Genomic DNA, 11,430 nt, shown 5'->3' on the forward strand with positions numbered 1-11,430 from the left:
GTAATAGTTGAACATTATGATATGATGTGTACATTTTCCATAGCCACCGTATGTTTATGAAGGGTCACCTCCATCTTGAACTGGCAGCCATTTTGGAATATTATTTTTAAATTTTTCTTTTTTCTTTTTTGACCTAATTGGGTGATTCTTACAAAACCTGCCCGTTGATGGATAGTGTTTGAATGGCTACTCAGCAATTTCAGAATAGATAGGCGACTCAGTGGCACTATAACTGTCTTTTGAATGAGCAATTTGCAATAATCACAACTCTGGCCTCAGTTGATCTAGAGACTTTAAACCATTCATCCTCATCAATCTGTTTAGTATCTTTAAATTCCTGCTATACTAGATTTTCTACCGTTCTGAAAAACACTTACTGCTTGCTTATTCTCTTGTGGATGATACTGGCTGAATTATATGCACTGTTACACCAGTGAGGGTTTTTTCTTTTCTAAACATGAGGCATTGTTGAGTTTGAAATCAAATCATAAGTGCTATGATTTGGGGGGACTGTGTGGTGCAGTGCATTTTTTAAAAAAGTGAACAGCATTGGGATTTAGCTATGCGACATGCCTACAGGTGCATTTAGGTATTCTGAACTGGGGTGAAATGGGGAAAAGTACTGTTGTGTCTGTTATTCAAAACACTTTAATTCAGAGAACAATAGGAAAACTCAGTATCTCGGTAACTTGCAGTACCCCTTTCCTGACAGTGTAATGCCGATATTGTGCACGTATAGTTTTGCTGACACATCAGATTATTGGTCAAATCACTTCCCTTACCAAGAGAAGTGCATTCTATCAGTTGCCTTTTGGTAGTAACAAGGGAATCATGAATTGTTAATTTATTAAATTAATCAGATTAAGATGGAAATTACCCATATAAGCATATAGCAGTGAGGCTTTGTTTCACGACCAGTAATAAAAGATCAGCTGCTGTTGCCTATCACAGGTTCTATTGAATAAACGAAAGTTAAACCGAAAAAAGGCAAATTCCGTACAGACATTAGGAAGAATGGTCAATGAGTAGTCAATGTGTGGAACAGCCTGCCAGGTCGCTTAGTAGAAGCAAAAACTCGCGGATTTTCAAGACTAGGTTGTTAGATACAGTACTATCTAATTTGTTGGTAATCAGAACAATGATTTAGTCAGGATAATGGCGAGCATTGTTGGGCCGAATGGCCTGTTCTCGTCATTATGTTATGTTTTACCTGAGTCACGTCATGCATGTAATTCGTGAGTTCCTTAGTCGCCTGATGCAATACGAACTGTATTTCCTACCAATAGGTGTACATTTATTTATAGTCAGGTTTCCCATAGACGGACGCTTTCTTTAAAATAATGAGTGCCTGCGTTGTTCCGTTTCTGTTTACCCGATAAATAAAAAGCTTGAAACAAAGCACCACTTGTCACAAACACATGCACATATGAACTGTAAGGTCAGCTAACCTTATTTTCTTCCCAGTGGGAAAACTAAAAGACATTCGCAGGCTAGCATTGCCGCACCCATAGCCTACCCATAGACGGATACTCACATTCAAAGTCTGCGAGAGTAGGCTGTCAACTGTACCGATATCGTCGACAAGTGCCAAAGTGTCCCATTTTATGCACTCGGACAGGGTGACGTTTATTAAATGCTTCGCAATATGCCCATATGTTCGGGTGGACACGAAATTTCACACAAAGGTAGTTGAATTACCCTAAATACGGGACAACTACTTTTTTTGCCCACGTCCTTTCGAAATTTTCAATGAAAATGACGGCACATACGCCACAAGGGAGAGTGTCCGACTACCATGGGTAATTACATATTTCATGCAGTCATACGTGTTCAACCAGTTGATCATTCTACGTGCAAGTATTTTTCTTCACTTTAGAGGGCGCTGTCGCGCTGAAAGTGGTAAGTCATAAAAATGAAAGTAAAAGTAAAAATCTTGTGCGTTTTTAGACGTGTATGAGGAAGCAGCGTTTTCATAATTCCTTTTCAGTAGCCTACCTTAATATTGTTTTCGAGTTTTAACGTACTCATAAAAGTCTGGAAATTTTGTAGACTTTCGTTGACCTAATGATGAAAATCAAGATGAGAGTTTTCTGTTGGCTTCTATGGATGTTCTGCGCTATCAGGACGGAAGGTAAATGGAATATTCTCAGTAATAAGGGATAACTGGTGTTTTAAACGAAAGAAGTTATATATTTAACATTTAAACGCATTTTTCAGATTTTCTGAAATGAAGCTCTGTATGTGGTTACCATATTCCTAATGGAATTAAAATTCCATTGTTTAAATTCAAGTTTAGTTTTTCTGTATGTTCCTATTCGTTTGTTTTTCAATATATAGACATATTTTAGTGCTATACTATTTAGACTCCATTTGTATTCCAGTTTAAGTTTGGTATTATAGCTTGTTCATGAAATAAAACGGATGCCAATGGATTTTTTTTCAGCGCTTGGTCCTGCGATGTCCCTAGTTGTCCAGTTGGGGGCGTCTGTGACGTTGCCGTGCTCTGTAGATACCCCACTACCTCTGCACCTGCTGGAGGTGCAGTGGAGGAGGGAGGATTCTGGATCCCTGGTGCATCTGTTCCAGGAAGGAGAGAGTAGGCCAGAATCACAGAGCCCAGCTTACAGCGGCAGGGCAGATTTTTTCTCTGAAGATATCTCCAAAGGAAACTTCTCTCTGCTGCTTAGGAATGTCACTACTGAAGACAAAGGGCTGTACAAGTGTGTAGTTCGCACTGAACACGAGTCCCATGAAACAGAGGTGACAATAGATATTGGTAAGTACTCCACCCTACTTTTCCAAATGCAATACAGCCTTTTGTTTTTGCATATATGCAGTCTAAAATCTTGAAAGTATTCTCTTTATTGAATCAATGTCTTGGAAAACAAGCTGAATTTATATTAAAGGGATTTAGCAGATTTATCCAGAGCGACTTTCACAGGTTTTTATTTTTTTATTTTTTACATTGCATTTACATTTCATCCATTTATACAGCTGGATGTATACTGAAGCAATGCAGGTTAAGTACCTTGCTCAAGGGTACAACGGCAGTGTCCAACCTGGGAATAAAACCTGTGACCTTTAGGTTGCAAGACGAGCTCCTTACCCATTTTACTACACTGCCGCCCACAATTTGCCATTTTGCTGAAAAATAATTGTGAAAATAAAATTAACTGGAAGTATAAGCTTACATGCATAGAGGAGCATGAAGGTAAAATTTGCCATACTCTATAAAAGTGGAATACAAGTGAAAAATGTAACTTTTTAAAAGATTTTTTAAGAATGGTTGGTGAATGTAATAGCTAAATAATTTTTTTAAATAATATGTTTATGGTATGAAAGACAACACTGTATCCTGTATATTTTGTCATTAATGTCTAACATTTAAATATTAAGCTTTATGCAAATCTTCAGGTTATATAAAACAATATACTTCTTCCTGAAATCTGTTATATGATCAGAGTAGTGTTTTTTCCTTCTTTCATGATTCAGTCCAGGTTTAAGGGCTCTTTAGCTTGTTTGGATGCTTTTATCTGATGTGTCACTGTAAAGATTAATTTTTCAGTTTTGGTGTATTTGGCGACATCTGTGGTGACTGGTGGTCACAACAGGTCATTTTCACACTCCAAATACCATTCAAAACAAAGCCGTCAATTGAAGCACAGTGAATGCTTAATTCTCTAAGAAGACAATCCAGAGGTAGTGTATTTTGTAGGAAGAAGACTGCCAAGAAACAACCAAAAATGCTGTCTGGAGCAGTATTATTGAGCAACAAATCACACCTAATTTTAAAGATGCTTTTTGGATTTTTGGCACTTGTGCTTTCGCATTCGACGTGCAAGTGCCTGTGCATGTGCCATCGCATTTGAATACTTTGTGGGTCTGTCACACCCGACACCACCTGTATAAAATGGCATCTGATGAAAAACATGTTTTCAACATACAAAAATGCCAAGTTTCTCACATGTGTAGCACAGTGGGTAAGGAACTGGGCTTGTAACCGAAAGGTCCCAGGTTCGATTCCCGGGTAAGGACCCTGCCGTTGTACCCTTGAGCAAGGTACTTAACCTGCATTGCTTCAGTATATATCCAGCTCTATAAATGGATACAATGTAAAAGTGCTATGTAAAAGTTGTGTAAGTCGCTCTGGATAAGAGCGTCTGCTAAATGCCTGTAATGTAATGTAATGTAACATGTACAAAGTCCAGTCTATAAGTCATTAATTCAAAAGGAAAAAATCTAGGCCTGCCATTAAAATTATTGATCAAAAATTACTCCAGGTTACAAGAAACAATATTGGCTATCTTACCTCACACAAATTAAACAAGCTGTATTTCCACCGCAATGCTACCCAATGTTTGCTAAATTGTTTGAAGTAACTTAGCCCTGTGTGTACAAGCATACAGTAAATTATATTAATGGGGCAGACATATGTGTGGATAGGTTTTTCGTACCACATTGAAAGTCTCCGAGATCTTCAGTATGATCCATTCCACTGGCAATGTTTGTCTGAGGAGATCGCATGGCTGTATGCTTGGTTTTATGCACCTGTTAGCAATGGGTGTGGCTGAAGTAGCTGAACCTATGTTGCTGTTGTTGTGTATTAGTAGTTTGAGATATTGACACTTAAATGAAACTAGCAAAAACTAGGTGAAAATTGTAGGCCCCTAGTAGGCCAAAGTAAATAGGCCTGGGTAAACTTGCTGGTTCTCACATTAAAATGACCCAACATCAACTAAATATTATGGCTAAAAAGTTATTTGGGGGAAATGTTAACTGTGATTTACTGGGTTCTTTTACCTGAAGTATTTTGTGTATTTTGAAAAAACAAAAATACTGTTCTCAGAAGTATCTTGTTACAGATTACATGGCCTTTCTTCCAGGCCTGTCAAATACAAATGACAAAATATTCAAAAGTAGGCCGGGGCCTGTTTTGTTGTTGTTGGTTTGGATGCTGTATTGCAGGTTTGGCAATAAAAAGGTTGTAAAAAAAAGTATTATGTCCTTACATAGGAGGAAGAATTAGGACAAAAATCATCCCTGTTCCAGCAGTGCTACCACATGCTCTTATGTTCAGCCTTTGATTAATTAAAATCTCTGTTACAGGTTTTAACACGTGGCATTTATGTGTCCTGGGCTTAACCATCGCTGCTGCGGGTTTTGCTGTTATAAGCTGCATTCCTGCTCTTTTGTGTATAAACAAAGAAAAAAAGAAAAAAGAAAAAAAAGAGGAAATAAAGGAAGGTAGGAGTGTTTACATTTTTTCTCCAGTTTCAATGTAATATTACAATTATTTAACTCTCTATTTTTCTGGTGTCTTATCCTTATACAGCAATGATAAGTCACTGCACACAATTTCACACAATGTATGATAAAATACAGTTCTTACAGTGTTTTCCAATATTTGTTCATGAACAATACTTTATTTTTATAAATATGCACAAATAGATTTGAAATAGAACTTAATGGAAAAATACAAAGCACCTTTATTATGGTTGTAATCAAATCAAATAGAGCTTAATTCATTTCCATAAGTTTATATGTACTTTCATATAAAGCATTTCACCAATATCACAGACATGAAAAAAAATTGCAATTAATTATTAGCTTGAGGCAAGAGAATAATGGAAATAACTGAGTACACTCACATTTGTGATTAAGTTAAAAAATATATTAATGTTTTATTGACATACAGGAGCAATTTGTCTAAAACTCAGCAGCCTAGAATTGTCAAGCAGGGCCTATTTGCATCATCTTCAGATAGAGAGACAGTCATTATGATTTGGGGGAATTTTTCATTTTAAACTCTACTGTGAATAATGATCCAGTTCTGATAAAAATCAAGCTGTTGAAAGTCCTTGAAACTTCAGTGAGAGGGTCCTCCAGACTCTAGGTATTGGATGAGAAGGTAAACTATGGGGTATGGCAGACTATAAAATACATTTTATATTTTAGGTAATTCCTCAGCCACATGCAGAGTGCTGTTATGATCCCGTACATGACTAATAAAAGGATAGTTTTATAAGGATATGTGCAAGGATGTGTGTGAATGCTGCATTTTTTTGGTCTTTAGTTAAAAGCAACACGGCCGTGTTGCTATATTGCCTTCAAGTCTCCGTTCCATGCATCCTGATGTCCATCGCATTCGCCATATGGGGTTATATTGAAAGTAAGTCCGCCTGCTTTGTTTTACTTTGTTTTCTAGTTTTCCATGTTCAATTCCTTCCCTAATTTTGAATGTTCCATTAGCTACTTACAGTCGTGTTCATGCTGCAATCCCTGTGGCTGATTTGGGAGAGTGTAGACTTAAACGGACCTCCTCCAAAACACGTGGTGTCACCTGGAAAGCAACCAGTGGGGGTCACAAGAGAGTAGGGTTGGGTATCATTTGGATTTTATTGATACTGATTCTCCTCTGATTCTGCTTATCAAATCGGTTCATATTGAACCCTGGTTATGATTTATATCATATTTTTGAGGAAGGAAAAACCAAAATGCTTTAAAAGCAAAAACTAATCTTTATTCTTAGATTAAGGCTGATACAAAACGTGAATTGTGATGATATGGTTTCTTGCCCTTCTTTTTGACAAAAAAGCAGAAAAATAAATAAATAATTATGAAGTTTCCCTGTTAGGAGGTATCTGGGGATGAGCTGGAGGAGGGGTGATACTGCTGTGTCGACTCATTTCTAAGAGAAACATTAGTATCATTCTCTATCTTACCACATATAAGTTTGAAATACGCTGTTCAGTGCATTGTTGTATGTTACCTGAGTGCAAGGTACTACTAGTGTTAACTGAATCTGGGGTGTTATGACTCTGACTGGGGACATCAAAAACTTTCAAAATAATGCTGAAGTTATTTTGAATGCTGGAAATTAATTTACTGCATTACATTCTGCTGTAGACTGTTTACTCTGGTCAGCCATATTGTGAACAATCATGGAGTTGGACATTAGAGCAGCAGGTCCTGGTTGTTGACCTTAACTTTTTGTATTCACTTTTTTAATGCTCAGTGCATTTCACTCGTTTCTCAATGGGGACTGAAAATACATTTTCAGGATTGAATAATCAGTTCTCAATACCCAACCCTATAGAGAGTGATGGACCCCTTACTGACGTAAAAGCACACACAATGGTGCCTTAACCAGATGAGCCACCCAGCGGCCCTTACTTTATATTTTTATTTTTCTTTATTTTACATTGGCACACATTGCATCACACCATTGTTGTTAGATGTGCTTTGACATGTTTGATAGTGTTTTTTAAAATAGTTAAATATATTGCTTGTTCTTTCAGATGAATTTAAAGTCAGTTTTAATTTAAAAAAAAAGTTTATTATCATTGTTTGTTAGCCATTCTAAACTGCGGAGAAAATGGGGAGAAAAGCATTAAAAAGTTACACATTTGTCACAGCTTATATGTCATTTTTGTTTTGCAGGCTCTTTTGCAGAGGCTTATACTTGCAGTGCTATAAATCTCACAAGGATCCTAGTGCTATTTAAGGTGGCTCCATATGTACTTCCTGGTATGTTTTTACTTTATAATACAGTATTTTGTGATATGCACATATAGACAATGTATTGCCTCCAGTATCACATGTATTTATGTCCATATATAGTATGACAGAATTTGATGGCTTGTCAAATTTTTAAAAACCACTTATTCCACCTCTTCACATGAGGTTTCACGTGAGGAGGCCCAGTAATGCGGAGGTGGAAAGTCCAGGGGTCAGAAAGTAAAGGTCCTGCCATGTATTTCTTCCACTCATGAACTCAGCCAGCTGAAGAATCATGCTAACTAGGTAATCCAGGTGATTGGGACAAAATATTGGGGAGGACTTTTACTTTCTAAAATTGTATTTTTACACCTCTATTGTAATATAATTTGTACTCATTATGTTGATAAGTCCTGCAGAGCATTCATATGGGATTAAAGAATGCCTGCTTTTTCACCCCAGCCATTGATGTGGCCAGATGTGAATGAGATATTCCATCATATAGATAGCAGGGATGTGGTTTTTCTTGCGTTAACAAGAATACCTGCTTTTTGGACACAGCATTCCCAACCATTTTTAATAGAGATTCTTGTACAGTATATTGCAAGCAGCCTCACCAAATACAGGTAGATACATGTATTTGCAAGATTTTCCCGTTCTGAGAGCTGTTTTTTTCTTCTGTAAACTGATCTGGTGGTTGAGCGTATGGAATTGAAAAAAATATTAGATCTCTCTGGCTCCATGTTCCCAACAAGAAGAAATTAGCACCAAAATTCAAGTGAACAAATTGCATTTATAGAGATATCACTTGCTTGAACCTCCGAACCAGTCTTATGCCCGCTGCCTGCCACAGGATTTCCTACCTGTGGACTTATCTACTGTATTAAAATAGCAGCCAGAACCCTGTTCTAGTCTTATGGCCCTGCCTATAGGACTTTATTTTTATCACAACACACATGCACATAATACAACTTAGTTGTGCTTCAATATCCACAAACGATCAAATAAATACAACTATATCTATAAAAAGGGTTACTGGGTCACTCATCTTAACAAAATAAGAGAAATTTCCATAACTTATTAAAGGTGGTATTTGAAATTTACTAACCTCTCTTTGGAGTCCTCAGGTTCTGTATCCAAAATAAGAGATTATTTCCAATCCCACCAAAAGTAACTGTAGGAATTTCTTAACAAAAATGATGATGTTGAAGACAAAGATAACAAACGGCAAATTCAGGAGCTCCTTTTTATAATTTAGTAAAATGACCAGTCAGGAAGAGGTGCAAGTACAGTCTTCAAAAATATAAAGTCCAGTACATGAGTTTATATAGTTTTCAGAGAGAAAGAACTGTTGTTCCAGCATATGAGATTAATCCAATCACCATACGCAAAAATATCATTCATTGGCCAATTATAAGCTAGGATCCGTAAGTCCATACCAAGACTGACCATGTGGGCCTAGAGGTCCTTTGATCCCTAATGCACTTGGTTTATACTGTAGCTGAAGTCTATCTTCTCTATCTTACATTCCAAAAGACACATGGTATGGCGTGAAACCACGTACAATTGGATATATAGGCTATTAAAAGTAAACATTCAGCACTTAATGAAATATATTTATCAAGTTACCATAAGGTATCTATGACATTTTATATAATTTCGTATATAACACTTTCTGTGATTCAGCTTTTTTCAATCATAACCTTGCACTATGAAAGTATCACAAGAAACATTTTTTAGTGAACATTTTAGTGAATATTTCATTTAAAATATGCTGTATCAAGTACAGTGTCTTCATATAACAAAATATTTAGCCCACCCATTTTTGGTAAAAAATGGGTGTGACAAAGAAAAATCCAACACTTAAATTTTATACAGTATAACATTGAACAAGTTTATAATCTAACAAATTAATTTTTGCTGTAAATATTGAAAACATATATGTCAAAGTCACCTGGACCTGCAGGTTCTCCCTTCCCTACACCAGGATAATCCACCCCTTCCTTGCCCGAGAGGCCACTTAAGCCGCGTTTCCACCGCAGGAACTATACCCCGGAACTAGGAACCTTTTGAGGAACTCAGTGCGTTTCCACCGCAGGAACTAGGGTCTAAATTTAGTTCTGGGGGCTTTGTTTTACCCCCCAAAACGTTCCTGCTCGGGGGGTAGTACTTTCCGAAAGTACAGGAACCTTTTGGGTGGAGCTTGCAGCGCTGAACATTTCTGATTGGTCGAGTACTCGTAGCATTTGTGTTGTATTTATTTTCCGCCATTACCCGCCATGTTTGAAAATATGCAGCGGCAAACCAATTTATTTTCATAATAACTTCAAATCAAACGTGTATGTTATGCGGCGCAGTAGCCTACTTTTGGTTATAACCTGTCAACGTCTTGGAATTATAACGTGTGCTCTTCTGTTCTTTTCTTGCTTTAGTATTCGTTTTATAAAATGCTAAGCATTCGTGCTGGGACAGCATATTAGGTAGGCTACCAAAACATTCAAACGGATTAATTCGGTTGCTGAATACTTTCTTCCGGATTTTCTTTGCTAGCCCGTTGTAATTGACTCAAAACGTTTGATACAGTTATGTGAGGTATGCGGTAGTTCTGCATAATTAACATTGGTGATACAGTACAAGCAAACTGGAAATCACCTTCCGCACTTTTTATCCGGGTAAAATAACAGGTTAATTCTAGTAATCTTCGCTTTATCTTTTTCAGACTGCCGTAATTTTACTCAATTTTACTGCCATTTTTCAATTCCACGAAAAGACCAGGAAGACTATGGACTCATTTATGGTGCATGGTTCGCATCTGGAGGGCACACTTCGCTGCTCGGCTAGCAGTAACTTCGAAGGAAAGCAAACGGTGGCTGTACCACTCCTAATTTACATTTTCACGCAAGTCCGAGTTTTCGTTCTATTCTTGTCGTTTTGCGATTAGCCTATATGGAATTGACAACGAGAAAATAATAAAACAGCAAATTGTTTACAACGTGTGCATGTTTTCTGCTGTTAATGAATGTGTTTGAGAGGATATATGAAAATCAATAAATACAAAAGTAACCATATATAGTCATTGTTGGTAACCCGTTGTATATAAGTGGAATAAACCCCTCCGGGCTGTCCCGGTTATTAGAAAATAATGTAGGCTACTTCGGTGGTAGTATGGGGTTACAGAAGAAATCATATGACAGATGGACCGACGACAACGTCAGTGGGCTAATTTGCCTAATCTTCGCGGTACTTTAGACCCCGGTGGAAACGCAGACAACCATTGGCTGAAGGAACCTTTTAGTTCCTGGTAAAGTAGTTCCTGGGACTGAAAGTTCCGGGTAATTTTGGTGGAAACGCGGCTTTAGTTACTCATACAAGCCCAGGTAATCTCTCGTCTGGGCCACTGTAACTCATTCCTGAATGGTATATACTGACCTGTACCATCAGACCACTGTAGCTGGTCCAGACTGCTACTCCCCACCTGGTCTCCCTAAATTCACACATGTCAGAACACTATTGAGCAGCCTCCACTGGTGTCCAGTCTCTGCTTGCCTTTAGTTCAGATCACTCACTGTCATAGGAAGCTGTGAATGGCACTGCCCCTTCCTATATTAGGACAATGATCTTGCCTTAAGCACAAAGTAGACCTCTCAGTTCAACGTCTGCCCACCAGCAGGCTGTCCCATCTCTTTGAGCTCCCAGCAGCCTCTGCTTTTGGCCCTGGCTCGTCCCTGAGCTCATTCCCCAGGTTTTAAATGATCTTTCTTAATCAGGCAGGAAGACAAATTCCCTGGCAATTTTTCAAACATCTGAAACTCTCCAGGCTTTGTAAGAGTGAAGGAAACAGTATTCTTAAATATTTTAGAACCAAGCTATTAGTGACTCAGGGTTGGGGCGACTGCTATTTTTCTGTGGCTAAAGCTTTGCTGGTGTCGGAGC

The 11,430-nt window shown here is 37.8% G+C and overlaps 1 protein-coding gene across 2 annotated transcripts in view; it reads left to right on the top strand.

Moving 5' to 3' along the window:
• The first annotated feature begins 1,883 nt into the window (after window positions 1-1,883).
• Window positions 1,884-11,430, top strand: part of LOC135239108 (uncharacterized) — a 14,795-nt gene continuing 5,248 nt past the window's right edge. The window contains exons 1-5 of one of the 2 annotated variants that reach the window (XM_064307546.1): window positions 1,884-2,131; window positions 2,444-2,776; window positions 5,107-5,244; window positions 6,074-6,169; window positions 7,441-7,527. In XM_064307546.1, the coding sequence (XP_064163616.1) occupies window positions 2,065-2,131; window positions 2,444-2,776; window positions 5,107-5,244; window positions 6,074-6,169; window positions 7,441-7,527 (721 nt within the window). In that variant the 5' untranslated portion in view covers window positions 1,884-2,064. The remainder of the gene's footprint in view (window positions 2,132-2,443; window positions 2,777-5,106; window positions 5,245-6,073; window positions 6,170-7,440; window positions 7,528-11,430) is intronic. The other variant, XM_064307547.1, reaches the window with a different exon arrangement.

This window comes from Anguilla rostrata, chromosome 14, assembly GCF_018555375.3.
Source record: "Anguilla rostrata isolate EN2019 chromosome 14, ASM1855537v3, whole genome shotgun sequence".
NCBI classification, from domain to species: Eukaryota; Metazoa; Chordata; class Actinopteri; order Anguilliformes; family Anguillidae; genus Anguilla; species Anguilla rostrata.